At 46.7% G+C, this 21,749-nt stretch overlaps 9 protein-coding genes across 9 annotated transcripts; 3 read left to right on the top strand and 6 right to left on the bottom strand.

The window, feature by feature from the left end:
* Positions 1–503: 503 nt before the first annotated feature.
* Positions 504–2,316, top strand: LOC131889477 (cell division cycle protein 20 homolog; the record flags this gene model as incomplete). The annotated part of the gene is given in 2 exon segments (XM_059238583.1): positions 504–1,596; positions 1,658–2,316. Coding segments are annotated over 2 exon segments (1,653 nt in total). The 3' UTR covers positions 2,219–2,316.
* Positions 2,308–3,356, bottom strand: LOC131889478 (alpha-ketoglutarate-dependent dioxygenase alkB homolog 4-like). Its single transcript, XM_059238584.1, has one exon. It carries the CDS (start codon positions 3,354–3,356, stop codon positions 2,415–2,417), a length of 942 nt encoding a protein of 313 aa, XP_059094567.1. The 3' UTR covers positions 2,308–2,414.
* A 38-nt stretch (positions 3,357–3,394) lies between these two features.
* Positions 3,395–3,955, bottom strand: LOC131889480 (nuclear receptor 2C2-associated protein-like). The gene has a single exon (XM_059238585.1). The coding sequence runs from the start codon at positions 3,803–3,805 to the stop codon at positions 3,395–3,397; it is 411 nt and encodes a 136-aa protein (XP_059094568.1). The 5' UTR covers positions 3,806–3,955.
* Positions 3,956–5,022: 1,067 nt separating this feature from the next.
* LOC131889476 (SAFB-like transcription modulator) lies at positions 5,023–8,483 on the bottom strand. Its single transcript, XM_059238582.1, has 2 exons — positions 8,287–8,483; positions 5,023–7,712 (listed from the first exon to the last, which is right to left on the bottom strand). The coding sequence occupies exon 2, from the start codon at positions 7,592–7,594 to the stop codon at positions 5,366–5,368; it is 2,229 nt and encodes a 742-aa protein (XP_059094565.1). The 5' UTR covers positions 7,595–7,712; positions 8,287–8,483; the 3' UTR covers positions 5,023–5,365.
* Positions 8,484–10,916: 2,433 nt separating this feature from the next.
* On the top strand, positions 10,917–12,787 carry LOC131889558 (large ribosomal subunit protein eL8-like). Its single transcript, XM_059238687.1, has 5 exons — positions 10,917–11,076; positions 11,414–11,675; positions 11,975–12,195; positions 12,367–12,489; positions 12,557–12,787. Exons 1-5 carry the CDS (start codon positions 11,062–11,064, stop codon positions 12,731–12,733), a joined length of 798 nt encoding a protein of 265 aa, XP_059094670.1. The 5' UTR covers positions 10,917–11,061; the 3' UTR covers positions 12,734–12,787.
* A 2,061-nt stretch (positions 12,788–14,848) lies between these two features.
* On the bottom strand, positions 14,849–15,313 carry LOC131889561 (uncharacterized). The gene has a single exon (XM_059238690.1). The coding sequence runs from the start codon at positions 15,210–15,212 to the stop codon at positions 14,895–14,897; it is 318 nt and encodes a 105-aa protein (XP_059094673.1). The 5' UTR covers positions 15,213–15,313; the 3' UTR covers positions 14,849–14,894.
* A 269-nt stretch (positions 15,314–15,582) lies between these two features.
* Positions 15,583–16,459, top strand: LOC131889559 (ER membrane protein complex subunit 10-like). Its single transcript, XM_059238688.1, has one exon. It carries the CDS (start codon positions 15,647–15,649, stop codon positions 16,328–16,330), a length of 684 nt encoding a protein of 227 aa, XP_059094671.1. The 5' UTR covers positions 15,583–15,646; the 3' UTR covers positions 16,331–16,459.
* LOC131889560 (trafficking protein particle complex subunit 4-like) lies at positions 16,389–17,233 on the bottom strand. Its single transcript, XM_059238689.1, has one exon. It carries the CDS (start codon positions 17,088–17,090, stop codon positions 16,437–16,439), a length of 654 nt encoding a protein of 217 aa, XP_059094672.1. The 5' UTR covers positions 17,091–17,233; the 3' UTR covers positions 16,389–16,436.
* A 1,858-nt stretch (positions 17,234–19,091) lies between these two features.
* LOC131889557 (cleavage stimulation factor subunit 2-like) lies at positions 19,092–20,737 on the bottom strand. Its single transcript, XM_059238686.1, has 2 exons — positions 20,034–20,737; positions 19,092–19,686 (listed from the first exon to the last, which is right to left on the bottom strand). Exons 1-2 carry the CDS (start codon positions 20,570–20,572, stop codon positions 19,185–19,187), a joined length of 1,041 nt encoding a protein of 346 aa, XP_059094669.1. The 5' UTR covers positions 20,573–20,737; the 3' UTR covers positions 19,092–19,184.
* Between the last annotated feature and the right edge of the window lie 1,012 nt (positions 20,738–21,749).

Genomic DNA, 21,749 nt, shown 5'->3' with positions numbered 1-21,749 from the left:
TCTCCACCGATTAGTTGGCGGTGCTTATTTTTTAACTTGTGGCAAAATGTTCAAAGGTTTAGATGGAGACTTTAACGGTTATCAATATCGTGTTAGGTTAGGTAAGGTTAGATTAGGTTTGATTAGGTCAGGTTAAGATTTAAAAAAGTAGCACCGCCAACTAATCGGTGGAGAATAACGTTTACCTACCTTTTCCCCAAAGGTGCCGATCCTCTGTTCAAAAGCTGTTCAAAAAGCAGCGCGTGAACGACTTCAGGTAATCACGGACGCAGATGAATTGTCTTCTGCCTTCAATACGACGACATCCTGCTTGATCCCACCCATTGATCCGCCTTGGGCCTCTCCCTTCATTCACCAGGCTCCTCTCCCCTTTCTAAAGCCCCTTCATTGGTGCCTCATCCACGTCCAACCCAAATCCCTCCACTCGGCCGCACAGTGCTCCACCCCATTCCGCCCTCGCCCTCCCTTCACTTAGTGTGCGTGATTGATTGTACGTGACCGAGCATGTCGTCTCAGTTCTCGTTGGAGCAAGCCCTCCAATCGGCTACTCGTCTGGACTCCTCCATCAGCATGGGGCGTCCCCGTGCGGGCCGACCCCGCCCCTTGGTCTCCGTGAAGCGCTCCGATGCGAGCCAGGGGGTGGAGGGAGGGACGGGCTCGGCGTCCAATCGCTGGCTCTCTGCCTCCATGGGCTCGGGTATGAATCGATCGCGCTCCGAATCCCGCCTTCAAAGTCATTCGGGCCTAGAGATCCGTGTGGGGAGCGGGGGTGCGGCTCGGAACCGCAGCGACACGCCTACCAGATCTTGCTCCAGTCTGATGGATTTGAACAAGACCCCCACTCACGGAGATCGGTTCATACCCAACCGTTCCACGACGGACATGGAATACGCCCAACACTCGATTTCACGGTCACGAGATGATCTGTCGGCCAGTGGTGCCAACCATGACCATCAGATGTCGAGTCTGACCGAACAACTCCGACGACAAACCATGAATGAAGTCCTGCAAGGCGGAGATGCGGCCAATCGGACTTTGAACGGCGGTAGCCGCATCTTGTCTTATCGGAATAAGGCCCCGGTGCCCAATGAGACGCACGTGAACAATCTCAAAGTGGTGTATTCCACGGGCAAACCTAAGGTTCAAGCAGCGGCCAAGACGCGTCAGGTGGCGTCCAATCCGGACAAGATTTTGGATGCCCCTGACCTCGAAAATGACTTCTACCTCCACTTGTTGGATTGGTCCTCGAATAACCATTTGGCCGTGGCATTGGCGACGAGTTTGTTCATATGGAACGCGGGCGATGGGTCCATTGCCGAGTTATTCACGCGCGAGAACGACGAAGACACCGTGTGTTCGGTTCGTTGGGTGAAAGAAGGAAACATCCTGGCGGTCTCGAATCTCACGGGTGCCATTGAATTGTGGGACGTGACGGACTCGAAATTCCTCCGCCGCATGGACGCTCATTCTGATCGGGTGGCCGTGATGGATTGGAATCAGTACCTATTGGCCAGTGGATGCCGGGATGGGATGGTTCATATCAATGACGTGAGGGTATCCGATCATCTAGCCCACAGATTGGACGGACATTCTCAGGTAATCAATCATATTTCAACGGCCTCCAAAGTGATTGATTTGATTGTTTTCACATTCATAGGAGGTGTGTGGTATGGCTTGGTCTTCGAATGGCCGATACTTAGCCACTGGCTCCAATGACAACTTGGTGTTGGTTTGGGATTCGCGACAATTCAACACACCCCTTCACACGCTTAATCAACATCAATCGGCCATAAAAGCTATGAGTTGGTGTCCTTGGCAACCCAATGTCCTGGCCACGGGAGGTGGGACGAGTGATCGAACCATCAAGTTCTGGAATGCCACCTCGGGCAATCTCATTCAATCTGTACATTCGGGTTCGCAAGTGTCGTCCCTGGTTTGGAACTCTGAGTATAAGGAACTGATATCGGCTCATGGTTACCAACACAATCAATTGACCGTTTGGAAATATCCCGACATGACGAAAGTGTCCGACTTGAAGGGCCACACGGATCGGGTTTTGGTGATGGTTCCGTCTCCCGATGGGACCACCGTCGCATCTGCCGCTGCCGACGAAACAATCCGATTATGGAAGGTATGGCCTCCAATTGTCAAGAAGAAAGTGGTCAAGAATATTGCCAAAGACGCGGGATCGCTTCTATCTCAACGAGTAATTCGATGAGCAATTTGCAATACCATGTCCAACATGTATCGACGAAAACGACTTAGGTTTGAAAACGAATAACTGACAAGTGAAATAGATTCCAGATGTGAAGTTAAGGTGGTTTTCGTATTTATCAAGAATGAAGACATGAGATCAACAAGAAATATCAAAAAGGGACCTGGAGAAAAAAAAATGATTTTACGGACAAAGAAATTCACCAGAATTCTTTGGCTTTATTCAGAATTTCCTCGCCAATGTCTTCGTGAGCCCCTCCGGGCAGATAAGGTGGGGTGAACTCTCGGTAGGCTATCACAATTCGTCTCTGAGAGATGTCTTGCCGTAGAATACAATGCTCCCAATCATATCTAGGCTCGCCAAAGAACACAAGTAGGGATCGACGAGGCAATGGAATTTTTACCGCGCCATTCAGGAGCTTTTGAGTGTCTTTCAGTGAATAAGACGGTGCGTTGTCATGTCTTAGATTCGCATCATCAAAAGGATTAAAGACGACGTTAGCCTCGTCATCCAAGATCTTGGGGAAGGTAGACAGGTCGGGTAAATTGTATTTGGTCTTGTCTCCTAAGTAAGGTAGGCAGGTGAGGTAGGAGTCCGAGAGGAGATTCAGCTGAACGATGCGCTCACCCCAGATCCAGCAATCATCGATGTGGGGATCGATTCTGGAGCCAGTTTCCGGCCTATATTCAATCGAACATTGCTCCACAGTCTTGTAGTCTTTCAGACATGGCAAACTAGCGAATCGGTCTTGAATGAACTTTGTGCATATGGGAAATCCACGGAAATCGCCAACTTTGGCCTTGCGTTTCTTGAAATTGGCCTTCGGACCGAAGTTCTGCTTTCTACGTCCACTTTGAGAAGCGTCCCAGGGAAGACTGTCGAGATCTTGGATTAGCTGTTTTTCTTCCTCGATCGATATAAATTCCGGGAAAATCTTGACACCGGGAAACGGGATTCCATCGGATTGGGGAGCATTATCAGTGTCGGAGAATAATAGCTCTTGCTCCAGACAGAACTTAAAAATGGTTTGGAAGCCGTCGACTCGGTCTTGGGCCGTGTCCGAATTTTTAATGCCGAATTCCTTCTCACAAATGTAGCAAGAGCGAAAGCTCTTACATCCACAACTCCTATTGGTATTCATTGTCTATAAATCAGTCTGAGTAAATCACGCTTGACAAATCAACCACTGATCAAGTTCACTTGGTAAATCGTCACTCGACCGAAGAAGTCCGTACTTTCTTCAAATACAATCTTCAGGGATTTGACCGGGATTTTCAGGTCAATGGGGAACTTTTGAAGCTTATTCGTGTCTTCTGGGTAGAATGGCACTTTCAAGTCGGTTGCTTTGGACTCTATAAAACAATTCTTCCCAACAAAGCCACCTTGAAACATTATTTGAAGCTCAGTGATGGTATGATCCTCGACAAGCTCGATCCCAATCCATTGTGGCGAACCTTGCTCCGAGTTCCAACAAGTATCGTCACGCCCATCAAACAAGAACTTCTTTCCAAATTCTTTGACGTTGCGGTTCAAAACCGAGCTCACTTTAGCCTGGAAGTTGGCGCTATCACCCAATATGTTCTTGGACATGTTCGTTACTTATTTGTACTGCGAACTGTAGTACTCCTCTTCTAATTCGTAGAGATCGGTGGCTAGATCATCTCTGAGTGTGGTCAGCTTACAATCACAAGTTTCTTGGAGATTCAGGAACATTTTTGAATTGTGCGCAATCGCATCGTTCACGGAGGGGAAATCGTTCAAAATGAGATATTGCTTGATGTCACTGATTAATTTCATAAGCGATTCACCCGCTCTCACCATATTGGCAGCGCGCACTTGCATTTCAAAGGCATCTTCTTCACATTGAGTTGCTCGGTTGATTTGAGTTTCTTCCTCCACTTTGCAAAGACGAATGATTTCCTGGAAATTACTGGTCATCGACCCGATATCATCTCTCAATCTCTTTCGGTAGGATTTCAGCAAGGCGTCTTTCGACGCGGGAACAGCGGACTTGGACGCCATCTGTAAAAGAAGTGCATGGTTAGAGTGAGCAATCTACAATTTGTGTCAAAAGAACAAACGTAAAAGTAAATTAGGGCAGGCTACCTAGCGTCTACTAGGAATCAACGTCAACACGCAAGCAAGTCAAATATGAGAGCAAAAAAATGAACTGACGGAGAGAATTACCTAAATATCAATGAATGACTTTGCCTTTGATTATGTTACTTGGTCATGGACCATACGAGAATAGAGTTTCCTTGACAAGTGACAGCGTTGAGGGAGAATCCTCCCGTTTCGAGCAAGATATTGACCACATCCGTGGGGTACATAAAAGGTTTCAAACAGATCTGTCGCCCCGAAGCGTCCGGTCGGCAGGATTCGTCCACTGTTCCGCGGGCATTGCTGACCACATTGGTTGTGGGATTGATTTCGTAGCCCAAGCGACTCACCACCAAACCATATAACTTGGGGTGTCGCGGGGCCAGAATGTCCAAACCGATGACCTCGGTTTTGGTGAAGGCGGGATCTCCACGAATCAGAACGAGCATTTTGTATTTAACTTGAGACGACGGGCGAAGGAAGATCCCTGGAAGCGAACCAGAGTTGAGGACGAGGTCTGTCTCTGGCATAGACGATCTCTCTCAAGAGGGATGGTATCTTTAGGAAACACATAAGTTTGTTTTTTTCAGTTTCTCATCCCAGACTATTTTTTCCCTCACTGACGCATATCATGCTTTTGGGATGACACAGATGTCTTAGTATAGCGTGGCCTCTGTGTAGTCCGGTTGATTATAGTTGCATAGTGGTTGATATGGTAATGATTCATTTATTTTCTTTAAGTTCTTTAGAAAGGGATCGAAACTGACAAGAAAACAAATCCGAAGAACATACGAGGTGAATAGGTGAAATCTACTTCAGTGGTTGCGCGAAGGGGCTGTCCCTATTGAATTAAGATGGGAAAATATATATTCGGGTATTTAGGGGCGAGAAATACCTGTGCATCCTCTTTCAACAGAGGGATCGACCATATGGGTGATATATATTCCGCAGAATTTGCTACCAAACACAATATGATCTTTCGTTATCAACACCCATGTCAGAAGTAACGCTATTAGAAAAATGGTTATATAAATTGCGTGTTCCTCATCTTCAGTATCGCTTATGGCCCAGCATCGGGTTCTTGTAGGCATCAAAGCGGTCTCCACTCCCACCGCCCCCACTGGAAGATCCATATCCAGCGCCTCCTCCGGAACTTGTCGAACCAAATCCAGCGATGCCACCGGATCCACTGAAGGGATGGGCCAATGATGACATGCTCGAGCTGCCGCTCATAACGGGGGGTCGAGGGACGGATCCACTCCCCCCGCTTCCACCACCTCGACCCCAAACCGATGACGAAGATCCACTACCGCCCTCCGAGATCCAAGGCGCTGCTCCACTGCTTGAACCATAACGGCCACTTCCACTACTACCCCGATGATTGCTGGACGAGGGCCGATCTGAGAGGCGTGAGTCCGAGATACGACTCTCTGGGATCCTCGTGTCAGAAATCCGAGAGTCGGAAATCCGAGAACTGTAATGACTGGAGCTGGGAGGTGGGCCTCGACTACTCCCACTATCGTATCGCCTACTATCGTATAAACTACTGGTACTGGGCAGAACACCTCGACCAGTGTCAGCGTAGCGCGACCGCTCGTAATCGTCCCGACTACTCCGGTGATGCTTCCGGTCATCTAAATACGGATCTCGGTGATCGTCCAAAAGAGGCCGCTTCGTTCCACGCCCACTTCGAGGGTCATCCATACGTTGAGACTGGCGGCGAAGCCGTTCAAGTTCTTCCTTTTCCCGGAGTAATCTCTCTCGCTCCAACCTCTGGCGCTCACGCTCAAATTTGAGCAGCTCCTGCTTTTCCCGTTCCAGGCGCTCTCGCTCTCGTCTCAGAGCCTCGCGCTCTCGTTCAATGGCCACCTCCTCTTCCCGACGTCTGCGCCGCTCTAACTCTCTTCTCAAGCGGTCTCGTTCCCGGTCTTCATCCTCTTTGCGGCGCCGTTCACGTTCTCGGCGTTTACGGATTTCTTCACGGCGTTTGTGTTCCAATTGGGCTTCGCGCTCACGCTCGCGTCTCTGCTGTTCGACTTTGATATCGGCAAAGGACTTGACTTTGTCTCGGGAGGCGTTAGAGACGGTTCCACTTCCACCAGCCCGACTTCGGTCATCTCGAGTTCTTGAGCCACGGCTGGAACGATCACGATTTTCCCGACTTTTCCCTCGGGTGGTGTCCCTTGAGCGTCGTTGCAACGAGTCGTCGTGCAGCTTCACGTGATCGGGTTTCTTGACCAACACGGCTCCGTCTCCATTTGCAAAGTCGACAAAGATCCGATGGCCATTGAAATTCTCACGATGTTGTGCGTTCTTGGCCTTAATCGCATCTTCTAACGAGTCCATGGTCACGAAACCATAGCATTTCTGACCTGGATTGCGAGCAGATGTCACAACTTTGACCTCGATGACTTTTCCATGGACAGCGAAGAGCTTATTCAAATCAGCTGCTTTGGTCGAGGAGGTCACTCCGCTAACCCAAAGGTTCTTGGTGATGCCATTGGGCTTAGCTGGGCTTGGCTCTTTCTTGGGCTCGCCAGTGCCTTTCTTCTCATCTGAATTGGTTGGCGTGTCCTCTTTTTTGTCGGTATTCCAGGTCAAATTGGCAGAGTTTTCCGTGTCATCCGGATTGACCATCATGGAGCTATTCTCCGAATAGGCCTTGTCCACATGGGAAGCCAAACTAATGGTGTCACTCGAGGTGAATGGCCTAACGACCGGAGCGGTTTCGGGTCTGGGCGGAGATTTGAGTGGTCCGTTGCTGTTGCTTCCATGGGCGGGCTCGTCGTCGAAATTGATGTCCTCGTCGCCAATCATCAAGTTGATGGAATCCTCTTCCTGAGTGGTCGGCTCAGTGCCACCGTTTTCAACGACAGACTCGCCAGAGGGCTTCTTTGGAGTGGAATGGCTTTCTTTCTTTTCCTTCTCGGGCTCTTTCACATCCTTGGTGGCATCCTTCGCTTCCTCTGTCTTTTTTTCTTGAGTCTCTTTCACTTTGTCTCCTGCTTCGTGTTCGGGTTCATCGTCCTTGGGTTGATCTTTGGTGTTGGTGGCAGTGTTAGCGGTCGACTCCGACTCCTGTCCTTCGGCGGTAGGTTGGGCATTGGGATCTTGGAAAACGTAGTTCTCGTGATCGTGTCCATCATCTTCGAGGGCCTTCTGAAGTCGCTCGACCAAAACGGCTTTCACGCCACTTGTGGCCAAACCACGCAATTCTAGCTCGGCTTTTAAATCAGTCACACGCAAGTCTTTCAATTTTTTCCCAGAGTAGTCCGACATGGCTGGTCGGTTGTGTTAAATTGTCTTTGATTTTAGAGTTTTTTGTTTTGTTTGTCGGGGCAGTTGGAACACTTGCAGTAGCAGTAGTAGAAGTAGAGAGCTTGATGAACCTAGAAATCTGTAAAACATAATGCAGGGTGAGTTAAAGGTGTAGAAGCAGTAGTAGAAGTCAGTCAAGATCATCATCATCATCATCATCTTAAGCATCATCATGAGGGGTGGCTCTTGATTGTGAGTGCGGGTGAAAGAGAGACAAAGAGACTTTTTTCTCTGGTCGTCTTTTCAAACCGATCTTGTCCGTGGGGCTAAAATATCCTTGGGCAATCGTGTCCATGATCCATCCAAAGCTCGTCATTATTTCACAGCCAATCGTAACTTCCAAAATAATTCTCCACTCAGTGTTGTCTTCATGATCCATTCTTCTTCATCCTCTTCTTGTTCGTCATTCTTACTTAAGAGTCTTCTTCATTTCGCCTTCTTTCAATAAATGCTCAGGTGAATGAACGGTTGACCAGGAACAAAGCGATTATTAGGATTAGCAGTATACATCAAAGGGAACCCCATTCCAAAATCTCAATGAGTCACATCGTGAAATAGAAGGGAAGAGAGATCCGGAAAAACTCCCGGCTAAACCCATTCAGTGCAACCCGGACTCAGCCCAATGCAATGAGAAGATCAAAATCCACTCTTACCTCTTACGGGACGGTCAGATCCGGCTCATCTTGGCGGGGATGGACGATCCACTGGCTGGCGTTGAATTCCGAGCCCAAATCACTTGGCTCCGGAAACGATTAACCCACTAAACTCGTGATTTTGGAACAGACGCTACCGACATTGGGTACAAGAAACAAGATGGCGAATCAATCGATGCGGCGACCAGCGTGACGATTGACTAAACATTTGATTTTTAATGGATTCAATAGGATGCACGAACTGAGGTATCTTCCCGAGAAGGAAATGAAAAGCGAGTCGTCATTCGCAAAGGATTAAAAAAATGGGGTATGGGCAGGAGTTATTGTTCAGATTATATGTCATAGAAAATGAAATGACGCCCATGATCTGTTACAATCTGTTTGTCTACTTGTTTACCTTCATATGCCTGTTACACTACGAAACGTGACATTCTCGTTACTTTGTTTATGTATGTATTGTGAATAGGAAGAAAAACTCAAGTTCATGCCGATCAATATAGTTTAAGAGCATGTACTTTGATTCAGATCGAGTTTATTTCAGTATCAGAAAACCAGCCACCTCCACCTCCGTACAACGTCACTCCAAACGCAACCTCATCCCTCATCTCTTCAAAAAATCGATCCGTTTTCGCTAGAAAACCTGCCAAATTTTCATGACACGTGTGGACTACAAAAACCATTTATGGTTCAAGAATGATATCATATGTTGACAGGCATTTCAGGATGTCTCCTCCTAAAAATCCATAGTCATTGTCACTCTAGTGATGTGGTCAAATAGCACATTTCCTTGCTAGTGTCTTTTATTTTCGGACATTGTTTGAATGGAAATGTTGTCTCCAATTTCCCATCAATACAAGGCTGTCAAATCACCAAGACTCGAAAGTTTTTGGAGTTTCTTTTATCATTTTGTAGCAACGTAGTCTTGCAAGAATTGCTTGAATTTAGATTTAGTTTTGAGTTATAAAGGACAAATGATGTGATTACCACCGTTATTGGCATGTTCTCCTTGGCCCTTGGAATTTGATGGTAGCCTCCAGCCAATTCAACTTTAGAAATAAGCCCTTCTCTGAAGGATTGATAATAAAATTCCCAATGGGGATCATTATTTACTGGGCATCATTTCTAGCCATACTGAGAAGCTGGAAATTGTTTCACCATCACCAAGACCCAATTGCTTTTATAACCACATGAACAAGCAACGCCCATGGAGACTTGGACAGGCAAATAAAGCCTAATTTTCTCATTGTTGAAAGTTGATTTGGGCAGCTGTAATCTTTTTTTTTAGATGATTGGCGTATTGGGCAAAAATGGAAGGTCTGAAGGTGGAGGTTTGTGCTGCACCCCATGTGATTTTGCTGAAGGCTTGTGAAAATGTAGAATAGTTAAGTTCTGGAACCCATCAATAATGCAAGCAAATTGACTTTTCTCCGTTTTAATTCTACAAATACCAGCAACAGGTGGAGTAATGGAGTTAACCAAAAACACCTGAGAGTTTGTTTGTTTTTATTTGTTACAAAGTCAGATGGCAGCTGTCTAGTACGGCCTGCTATCTGAATGATGGGTGTCCCAATTGAGGGTTGTTCCCACTTTGTCATCACAGCCAACATTAATTATTATCTCACCCTTGGGAATGACCACAGGTTTAAGCAGCAACTTATGCTGTAATGAAATGCCGCATCCGCAAAATGGTGGGATCAAACCAGGATTTGCAAATTGGAAAGCAGTTGCTCTACCAATACGGTATCCCAGCAAGCCTGAGAGTGAATGAGATCAATCAGATAATGTCCCCTCATAACAATAGCATAGTTAATAACACCAAGAAATCTGAGCCCAAAATAAGCTGACAAACATTGGCCAATATGTGTTTTTGAGTGGCAGTGTCAATAAGCAATGCAAAAAACAACTTAATTGTGTTTAGTCTTCATCAACCAGAAAAAGTGAGATGGACTTTGTTCCTTATGTACGGATTCCACATCCATGGACAGTGAGTAGTGAGTGTTTGTGCATCAAAACCAGACAATTACAATCTTTAAAATAAATGGCTTTTATAACATTCTCTCAAAATTATTCTTGCATTCATTGCATTGGCAAATTTTTCCAGGTTCAACATATGACCCATCTCTTACCTTGTGAAGTCCAATAAGAGATGAAAGTAATATTTACTCAAAAAATCAGCAAGGGGATCATCAAAATGATTGCCTTATGTACAGACTAGAAGGAGTGAAGAGCAAGTGTTCTAAAGAAGTGTTCTTTCATTACTCATGATCTGCTGTTGTCATTTGACATTTCTGGACCAGTCAGAAGAACCATGAAAGCAGATGATGTATTTTTTACATGAGTGTTATTATGTTGATAATGAGGACATTGGGTGTGGAATGTATCAAGAAATGGATTGGAATCAGTTTAGATACCATGACTTTTTATGACCAATTGTTCTTTAGCAATCAAGAGTAAAATATTCAGTGTCTCGGATAAAAACAAGGTCTTGTGCTTCAACTCTTGCTCCAACTTTCCCTTCCCATTTGCATACTTTTCTAGTTGTTAGTTTGAAATTATTTGTTTGAGTTTGGTTGAAGTTTGGTTTTACTTGTTTGTACTCTCATGTATAGACTTCAAGAGATATCTTGCCTTCCCCTTCTTGCCTACAGCTGATCAATCGTAAATAAGCTGCCATTCCCCGCATGTCCTTCCTTTTCCGTTGAGCTATCGACAGGCTCACATCTCGAAACACGGTCTCCCGTCTAAAATCCCAGAGTTTGGCGATCATCCCATACCATGGTTCAGAAAAAGGTAAGGCATCGATAGATAGAAACCACCTTTGAGTCATTCGTCTCTACATTGGGCTATCAGGTCCGTCATAACGCTCTCCTCACTTGGTGTATGTGTAACTTGAACCAGGATATCAAGAATCAGGATGTTAAGATATTGAGCATATAAGAGTCAGCATTGCTCGGCCAAAGTTTAGCCTTTTACACCAAGTCTGATTTTGGTTCGCGATAGGTCAGCCAGCCACCGAATTGTGCCATTTGCAGGTTTTTGACGCGCTTGAGTGTAATACTAGTCTTTGTTTTAGTTGATCTGGTAGGCCATTGTATTACCGGGCTTTACATTGCTTTTCCCTTTGCAGGGCAAGAAGAAGGGAAAGAAGGTGGCAGCCGCCCCTTTGGCCACCAAGAAACCCGAGGTTAAACGGGTGGTCAACCCCTTGTTCGAAAAGCGTGTCCGCAACTTTGGCATTGGACAAGATATTCAGCCTAAGCGCGATTTGAGCCGTTTCGTCAAGTGGCCCAAGTATATTCGTCTGCAAAGACAGAAGGCCGTGCTCCAGACCCGTTTGAAGATCCCACCCGCGATCAACCAGTTCCACTCCACTTTGGACAAGCAAACAGGTAAATGAGCCTATGAACTTGCGGTTGCTCCTCGAGTGACCCGGGTGCAGTCCTAACTTTGGCCAGAAGCGGACCATGACGGGCTCGGGGGAGCGTTACTTCCATAACATTCCCCCCCTCAACATTAAAACTCTGAAGCCTTAACCGGCCATGTGGAGTAGTGGCTTTGTTTGCGCCCATGCCCCATTCCACGTGACCCACAGGTATCAGTCGTGAGCTCAGTAAGCACACAGTCCAGCACCATTCGGGCCACTCTTACGTAAGTGAGCGCGGGTTGAAACCATTTCTTATCCCTCTAGCTACTCAGTTGTTCAAGCTCTTGGATAAGTACCGTCCTGAAACCAAGCAACAACGCAAGGAGCGACTTCGCGAGCGAGCTGAGGCCCGCGCTGCTGGCAAGGAGGACACGCCTACCAAGCGTGCGCCCGTGCTCCGACATGGTGTCAACACCATCACCACCTTGGTTGAGAAGAAGAAAGCCCAATTGGTGTGCATCGCCAATGATGTCGATCCCATTGAGGTGAGGCGCCAATCTATTCAAGGGTTTTCAGTAAAGAATAGGATGAAAAACTTTTATTACGAATCTCTTCGTCTGACACACAGTGCTGATTTGCTTTCCTGAAATTTTTTAACCTTCAGTTTTCTGTGTCGGTTCAGTTAGACACATCGATAATTCGTGCTTTTATTTTAGTTGGTGTTGTTTTTGCCCGCCCTGTGTCGAAAGATGGGTGTGCCATACTGCATCGTGAAGAACAAGGCTCGCTTGGGACGTGTGGCTCGCCGCAAGACTTGCACTTGCTTGGCCATCACCAACGTAAGTCCACAAGCAAGTCAAAAATGTGCATTTTTGCAATGTCATCCTCTGTTCCCTTCAATTATAGGTTGAATCGACTGATCGCTCGTCGTTGAATAAATTGGTCGAGACAGTCAAGACGAACTTCAACGAGCGTGGTGAGGAAATCAAGAAGCACTGGGGTGGATCCACCTTGGGTTCCAAATCCTCTGCCAAGGTCGCCAAGTTGGAAAAGACCAAGGCCCGAGAGCTCGCCAAGGCTTAAATATCCAATGTTATGCATCATTTTGAAGATGAATAATATACGATTCGTACCTAACGCTCCAAACGCCTCGGCACCTGTCTACACCAGGACTTAACTATGGTTCATCTTTTTTAACTCCTGTGGGAGAAAAATTCTTACAAACAAAACAATGGATTAGAACAAAAGCGCGAAGGCAGTCCTGCCCTTTGTTCCAACCCAGGTTTTAGGGTCAATTGTAATGACCGTAGAGGCTTAATGTGCGTTTTGAGAGCACCTTCAAGCCCTCGAGAATCCAGGCTAGTTAAAACAATGAAGTCCAACTCTCTTCTTTCTCGGGCTCCTTCATTGTTCAATTTGCTTCCCTCTAATATTTGTAGGATTCGTATTGACGATTCGATAGATAAAATATATCGTTTTGGCCGTCTTTAATTATGATGCCATTTTTGTACAAGTGTGAGTGATGGACAAGTGAAGAATATGATGCACCCATTTGGATCCAATGAGTTCAGCAGGTTTGCAAAAGGTCTAACAAGATCAAAAATGCTTCACTAGGAACATCACAGGAATGAGAGAGCTCTCGTATTGGGAGAGACTAGAAGAGTTGGGACTGTACAGTGTTCAGAGAAGGTACGAAAGGGATCTATCTGATACTATACGTCTTGAAAAGCATCCGTAAAGGCTTAATGTGCGTATTGAGAGCACCTTCAAGTCCTCGAGAATCCAGGCTAGTTCGAACAATGAAGTCCACATCTCTTCTTTCTCGGGCTCCTTCTTTGTTTAATTTGCTTCCCTCAAATTTTCGTAGTGAGTATGTTGATGTTGATCCAGTAACGGGATTTAAGTCAGACTTGGACAAGTTTTTAACAAAAGATACTGATCAACCATATATTCAAGGGTTAGCCAGATCGGGAAAATGAATACATCTTTCGACTTGAACTGCTGGGATTCCAACCCCAGTAGCGGTAAGGAAGTCCAAAAAGGGGACACTTAGTTGAAAAATATCTTAAAATCTCACAAAAATCATTGAAGCCTGAAGTCTTCAAAAAACCTACCAATCCTATAACATTGTCTTCAGGATTCAAGTGAATGCGCAACTAAGTGTGCTCGTGTAGATTTTAAAACACATTTTCAAAGATTACACTTATAGTGTGTTTTAAGTGACATTACGTAACATTTTGAGCTATTGTGAGGCTATGCTAAAAAAGACAATTAATCTTTCATTTTTGTGATATTGAAGCTCGATATTAATTCTTTGGGAAATTGAAGGAGCATTTCGGGGCGATGAAATTTGGACCATTAAATCCCATTTAACAAAGTAACGGTGTAATAGGTAATCTCATAATGTATAATCAGGTCCTAACTAAGTGTGCTCTCAATTTTCATTGAATATATTTGTAAAAAGTTTAGTTTTTATAATGGTTTAGGCATGTCAGGTTGTTATGTGGGCTAGAATACTATAAAGCAAAAAAATCTTGTTCCCTGTGACTTTCCGAGGCAGAAAAATGCCAAGACGTGATGGGTATTTCCGCCAAAGCCATAAAGGGTATCTTTACCACTGTGTGAGGGTAAACGCTGGCATCTGCATGTAGGTACTACAGACCGGTCTGTGAGTGTGCAGAGATATTATTCAGCAGGATCCCTTTTCTGATGAGGTTGGAGAGCTGGACACCGTTGTTAGAGTGAGCGGATAGTGCAATAACTTAGTTGAGTGAGCGAAGTAGATACTGCTGACGCATATTCATTGGAAAGAGAACGTAATCGGCCTGTTTCACTGACCATTTCCCACTTTGCGAACAACGTCCAATATTGGAGCTGTCCTTGGCCTGCCAAGTTTGGTCCGTTAAATCCTTTACTTCTAAGTTGGTTACCCACGATGACATTCTTAAGAGTACATCTTCAAACTAATTTTTTTACGGCATCTTCTGCCTTGTTTGGGGGCAATTTAGCTACTTCGCTTCTCATTGACGTTGATGGGTAAAACCAACGTCTAGGGATTAACAAATTAAAATTTCCTGGCAAATTTTCCTTCTACATCCCTCCCCCAAAATGGCATCGCATTTGAGCCACTGGTTCCAGTGTTGTATGCATGGCCTTAAGCCTTAGTGGTATGACGCTCGCCACCCGAAAGATAGCATCTCAAATCAGAACCCATTTTATTGACTGGTCAATTCAGTTTTAAGTATTATCTTTGCATGTCCTTGATCTGCTCGTCAATCTCGGGTAAATGCCTGAACTGTCGTCGGATTTGATCTTCCTGTTGATGCATCTGGGCTAGTAACAATTGCATCTTCTGTAGATTTCCCCCAGAGTGCTCCATGGTGCCTTCAGCTTGGGCAAAGTTCTTGGCACTTTGGCCCAACATGTCCGGGGCCTTGGATCCCCGATGGATTTGTCGGGCAATCGAGCCCATGTTGTTCACGTTGATCTGGACCCGATCGCCCAAACGGCTTTTGGATTCCGCAAAGAGGTTCTTGGCACTTTTACTCGAGGCTGATGCCATATTAATAAATAATAATAATAATAATATGAAAGCTATCACCAGTTCAGCACATCTCTCCTACATAATCAACTCGCATCCCATGCAATTCATCAGCTGTTATTGATTTTAGGGTAGCGCATTTCAAAAGGGTGACTGTTCTTCACCAACCCCACACCAACTAGTTTCACTAGTGACACTGAGTGATCAGCAAATCTAAAGTGGTTCAATAAAATCCAGAAAAGCTTGATTGGAACATAGACAATTCGAGTCGCCTACAACCATCCAATTTTTGCACGATGACTGAGCGCAAACAACAAACGTGTTGTAATAACTAATTATGGTGCCCAGACTTTCAGTCATTGATCAGTCACCCTCCATGTTCTTTAACAATTAATGTTGACGATTGACAACATCGACAACCCAGATAAAAATTAAAGCTCATCCTATCAAAAGGGATGCTGTTAATCATGTGGCCTGTGTTCCTATTCTTGAGTATACTCACCCCACCCATTTGGGCCGATTTTGAAGACACGCCCTCCACCGATGGCCAGTTCAATCTGGAAGTGGAGCATTCCCTGGACGCGGGTCAATCGTTCCAGGACCGCGGTCTCCTGACCGTCCATTCCATTCGTTCGAAATCGTTCTCCTCGGACCCCACGGATCTCACCTCGGAACAAAAAGCCCAATTAAAGACGCTCTGTGACCAAGGTGATCTCTATCTATTGCGAATCAAGGCCACCAATCCGGCCACCAGTCAGAGCAGCCTTCATCGATCCGTGGCGGATCCGTGCTTGATGATCGCCAACGCTTTTCAAGACACGTTCACGTTACATTTGGATTGGAAGAGTCAGCTGGTGAGCCTGTCAGTCATGCCCACACCCACACCGGGTCAGGCGTCTTTGGGCAGTCTGAGGGATCACTTCCAGACCAAAGTGGCCGTACAGCTGATGGAGGCGGGCCCGCAACCCGATACTTCGGCCTTTATTCAGAAAGTGGAGCAAGAGAAATTGGCCCAGCAACGTGGAGAAACCAAGGACAATCGGTCCTTCCTGGCCAAATATTGGATGTATATTGTACCCGTGGTCTTGATGTTGGCCATGAGCTCGGCTAATCCGGAAGGCCAAGGCGGAGGGCGATGAGGAGGAGAGGGTGCACGAATTCATGGTTACATTGTTACGGATGAATGAGCAGGGAGAATTGATGATTGAATTTAATAACAATAATAATAGTATAAAATGCGGAATGTTAAATGAATCCTGTGCGCTCGATTTGTTCAATGGCTATCTGTAAATTCTGATCAAAGAGATCGGCTCGAATGGGCATTTCCAACGAGTAAAAAGGGTTCTTCAGCGCGAAATCCGCGTACAATTCGTAGAGCTTGTCCAACAATTGGTCCACACCCGCCTGTTTGGGGTCGCATACCACCAGGAACTTGACCCCGGTCAAGGTTTGCATGCAATGCAACTTGAACGTATCGGTTTCCAACTCTTGAATCCCGGATGAGCCCAATTCCGGGCTGAGTTGGACGGCCAAAGCGAAGAGCGGATAAAACATGGAAGCCAGCACGATCTTCTCATTGGTGGTGGCCTTGGGTCGACCGAACTTCAAAGCCAACGGGTAGTTCTCCTTAGCCTCGATAACCTCGAAGGCGTCGCGACCATCCTGCAACTCGGTGCCCGAAGTCAGAGGGACGCCATTCACGCTGAGAAGCGAATGGCCTAATCGGATACCATCCCGTTGGCCAAAGGCCACCACCACCCTCGATCCCTCCCGTTTGAGCTTGATATCCAACGGGAATCCAAAGGTCTTCTCCACTTCCTGCATGGGGGCGTTAGCTTGGTCGTAGTGGTAGATCAGACCGCCCGATTTGGACACGATGAAGATATTGAAAATGGCCATGGTTCTTGATCACACTCCAAGTGGTCAATCTTTGTCGGAAACCACCATCAGGCCGGACGATAAGGATTATTTCTGTCACGAAAAGTGGATTAATCAATGGATTTTGAGATTGGACAGGGTAGGATTGGGATCCGTTGTATGAAGTGACTGCCTACAGCAGAACCACTAACCGTCAACAAATCAAAACCCGCGCCAAAGTATAAGCTATTCAAAGTAACTGCCCATAAAAAAGGGCATCTTTCATTGGAAAATGCAATATCTTAGAATAAAACTACACATTTGCCGACATCAAATCGTTCATTTCAAGTAAAAAAAAGGCCAGGTTATCAAATGAGTTCTTTTTTGCCACCCTGAATCTGAATGAAATTTGATGATAAACGTTATTCTCCACCGATTAGTTGGCAATGCTCACTTTTAAAACTTGTAGCAAAGTGTTAAAAGGTTTAGATAGAGACTTTAAGGCTTGTTAATATCATTTTAGGTAAGGTTTGATCAAGTTAGGTTGGGTTAGGTTAGGGTTGATTAGTTTAGGTTAAGTTTAAAAAAGTAGCACCACCAACTAATCGGTGGAGAATAACGTTTACCAAATTTGATTAATCCAATGTTGACATTTGAAGAGAATGTAGCTCAATCAAGTTTACTCTCACTTCGAACTTAGCTACGTCCAGGATCAGGCCAAAGAGACTGCCAGAGGTTCCCATCATGTGGAGTGCCCGAATTGAATCCAGTGGGTGGGTTTGGCTGCTAGCCTTGGGCCTCGCCTCTAGTCACGCCCACAACGTATCTCAAACGATGCCTGAAGAGCTGTCTTGGAGCGAGCCCCTGACACCGGATTTTATGGCCAATCCAATCCTGGAAGAAGAGTCTGTTGAGGAGGCGTACTTCGATGCCGATTTTGTGCCGGTGGTCATGGACGGCGAACCGATGATGGACATAGATCCGCCCATTATGGAAGAGGAACACGAGGAGGGCGTGAGTAATGAAACTGTTCCAGTCAACGTGACCTTAAGCGGAGATGGGAACCAAATCAATGGCACCTCCAATAGCACGGCTAAAGGCCCGAAAAAGGCCAATTGTATCCCAAGAACTTTTGATGATCCGTTAGACCGGGATTCGGTTCAGGTGGAAATTGTCAATGGCAGCCATTTGATCCAACATATCCTTGGCGAATTGACTTTGGCTGGATCCAACGTAACTAGCCGATCCTCACCCGCAAATTGCACCAAAATCAATGGCACCTCCAATAGCACGGCTAAAGGCCCGAAAAAGGCCAATTGTATCCCAAGAACTTTTGATGATCCGTTAGACCGGGATTCGGTTNTAGATCCGCCCATTATGGAAGAGGAACACGAGGAGGGCGTGAGTAATGAAACTGTTCCAGTCAACGTGACCTTAAGCGGAGATGGGAACCAAATCATTGGCGAATTGACTTTGGCTGGATCCAACGTAACTAGCCGATCCTCACCCGCAAATTGCACCATCGTGTTTTTCTACGCGTCTTGGTGCAAATTCTCGGCTCGAGCCGCACCTTACTTTAATCGATTGGCCCGCCTCTATCCGGAGTTGCGCATGATGGCCGTAGACTCGGGGTTGCATCAGAATGTGAACATCAAGTTTGGGATCATGGCCATCCCGTCGGTTCTACTTTTCCATAGCACCAAGTTTGCCGCTCGATACAATCAGAGCGACTTCGATTTGGAGCGTTTGGTGGATTTTGTGTCCAACACGACGGATTTCGAACCTCAGGCCAATGTGAGTCTGACGGAAGCCGATTTTCAAGGCCCATTGCCCGTGGAAGCCATCCAGGGCACGGATTATATGTTGTACCTGGCTTGGGCTATTATCTTGATTTGCGGGTTGGGATTCTTTGGCAAGTCTACGTTTTGTCGATGGATTTTGGACTCAATTCGAAGTACTTGGCGCGAAGCCGAAATCCAACACGAGCATCAAGATTGATTAGTAGCGAATTCAGTGACAAGTTTTACCATCAAATTTGACATGTTTGAATATGATTCTGGCTTTATTTAACTCTTTGATACTGAGGCTGTGCGCCAAACGTTTTGGTGATAATAGATATTAAACATTTAGAGTCCACTAATTCCCGGCGTTGATCTGCTTTTTGAGCTCCATGATGCTCTGACGTTGTTCGGAAGGAAGGAGAGCGATTTGTTCATCCGTAAGCTTGAGAACTTGCATGATCAATTGGGCCTTATCCGGATCTGCGCCGGCCAAATGGGCTGGCAGGGCGCCACCCCCTGGCGGAACGGCGGGCGGTGCCCCCATGGGAGCCGGGCCGCCCATACGACTGGCTCGTGGATCACGATCGCGGCTGCGAGGATCGCGTCGACCCCCGAAATCAGGCACGGGACCCCGACCCCCACCCCCAAATCCTGGACCACCAAAAGCTGGCCCATCCATGGGCGCAGCCCCACGCATGGGATCAAATCCATGGTTCGGGACAGGCACGGGCACGGGTCCCACCGAAGGTCCTGGTGCACCCATAACAGGCGCGGGTCCACCTGTCATTTGGTGAAAATTCACAGGTTTGGGTTGCGTCTTGTGCAACATGGTCACGGCCAACTCCGGATCAACGATTCTTAAAGTAAAAGAAAATCACAAAAAATCATTTTACATTGTTATAACAGATCGCATTTTCAAGGCAAACGATGTCATTTCCCCGGTTTTAGTTTTTCTGTTTCCAATCCGGCTTTTCTTTTTCCCCTTCAACAATTGAGAAAACGGCATTGGAATTTGAGTGTGAGTTGAATTTAAGAGCCAATTTTGCTTCTCATAACCCCCTAGATGAGACTTTGGCATTTTATTGTCGAGAACCCCTGGGGAGGAAGAGGATTCACCACTACAGCTAGCAAGATTTTCCGATGGCCAATAAAGCACGTCAACGACCAGGTCTGATGGTTTCTGACAGATTATGACCCATCTCACCTCATGACCACCTGGGCTTGAAGGAGCGCATAAGCCAATTGCGGGTTCTGATGCAGCATTTTGCGGGCCTCGTGCGGGTTGTTCTCAATGCAACTCTTCATTTGTTTCATCAACTCGAACATTTGTTCGGGCGGCAAACTCGCCACCGCGCGTGAAATGCTCTCCGGGGCTTTTTCCGGCTCCACGGCCTCGCCGTACGGACTTTCTTGGGCCTCAGCCGCAGCCGCCGCGGCAGCCGCCCCCGTCATAAGCTGCTGCATCTCCATGCGGGATTTCTCGGTACAAGCATTGTCCACTCGGAGTGTCCGTCCGCCGATCTCGAATCCGTTGAGATTGCGCATGGCACTCAAGGCCATTTCTGGGTCATGGAATTCGCAGAATCCGTAGCCTTTGGGCTTGCCGTTCTCGCGATCGTAGACCAATTTAAATGACACCACCGGCCCCACTTCGCTAAAGATCTCTTTGAGCTTCTCCTCGGTGGCTTCATAGGGAATGTTGCCCACAAAAACAGACCGCTGGGACTTGTCATAGTTCTCCATGTTGGCTGGGGTCCAATACGGGTTAGCGGTCACGGGTTTGCGGTTTAGCTGGAGCGGAAATGATGGTCTGTGTTGACTGGGAATTGTTTATGGGCCAACATGTGACGTCACGTGGACAGGACTCGCTCGCCGGGAACATCCATCCAAGGGTGACGAACTTCAATGCTGCGGAAATGTGCCATTACTCGAAACGTTCCGACATGTGGTTTCAATCAATCTAAGGCTACTTTGGCTAGATATCGCATCTGCGTCCTTCTTGGTCATATCGAACCGATAAGAAGATTTATCGAACCGATAGGAAGATGAGGGAGGAGACGTTGCGTAGCGCAGTTTTCTATTATGAGAAAGGTCTCCGGTTCGATTCTCCTCCATGATCTTTCTCGAGGAAACTTTTGACGGAGAGCCAATCTAATAAGGCATGGAACACTGCCAATCAGATTTATTTACTTTGTGATGTGATGCCCCTCCCCCTTGGTCTGCGCACTGAAATGAGTTTCAGGAGCATTAATCGTATCTTAATTTTTACAGGAACCGTCCTCTGATCATGATTTTAAAAATGATTCTTGCGCCTTGTAAAATTCTCAAGCCAAGTTTTTGGTGAGAAGAGCCGACCTGACACCCTGTGAGAATGTCAACAAAACGCTTTCCCTTTCTTCTGACTGACTGTTTAGTTTGTGAGGCACAACGGGAGGGAATTCACCGGGCCATGGTCGCCGGGCGCTGCAATTGGCTCGGCCCTTCCTATCCTTCCGCCAGACAGAAAGTCACCGACCCCGCGCTCTTGAGCCACGACCAGCCCTGCTGACGATCTAATCAGGCAATCCGGCCAGACCACCCAGGGTCTGTGGCGTCTGTGGGCACGGCCGGGCACGACCGGGCACGACCCATCTAGAGGGGTAGAGCGGGTAGAGGCCGTCTAAGGGAGGCACGGAGCCAGCAACGATTCAGCGACTCTCCGGTGAGTCAGTCAGTCAGTCAGTCAGTCAGTCGGCGACTGAGTCAGTGAGTGTGGGAGTGAAGGCTGATGTAAAAAAGGCCAAAATAATCAATGATGAAGACTGAAAAAGATTGTGGGGTTGTGGCTCCGGCCCCGAGTTAAGTAAGGTCGTCCCAACCGTTGGCTGCCGCTCTTTTCAGTTTGACTTGGTCTGCGGCTCCATCCGCCCCCTTCTCCGCC

The sequence above is a fragment of the Tigriopus californicus genome, chromosome 10 (genome assembly GCF_007210705.1).
Source record: "Tigriopus californicus strain San Diego chromosome 10, Tcal_SD_v2.1, whole genome shotgun sequence".
Classification (NCBI taxonomy): domain Eukaryota; kingdom Metazoa; phylum Arthropoda; class Copepoda; order Harpacticoida; family Harpacticidae; genus Tigriopus; species Tigriopus californicus.
This window is presented reverse-complemented; position numbering and strand designations above follow the sequence as displayed.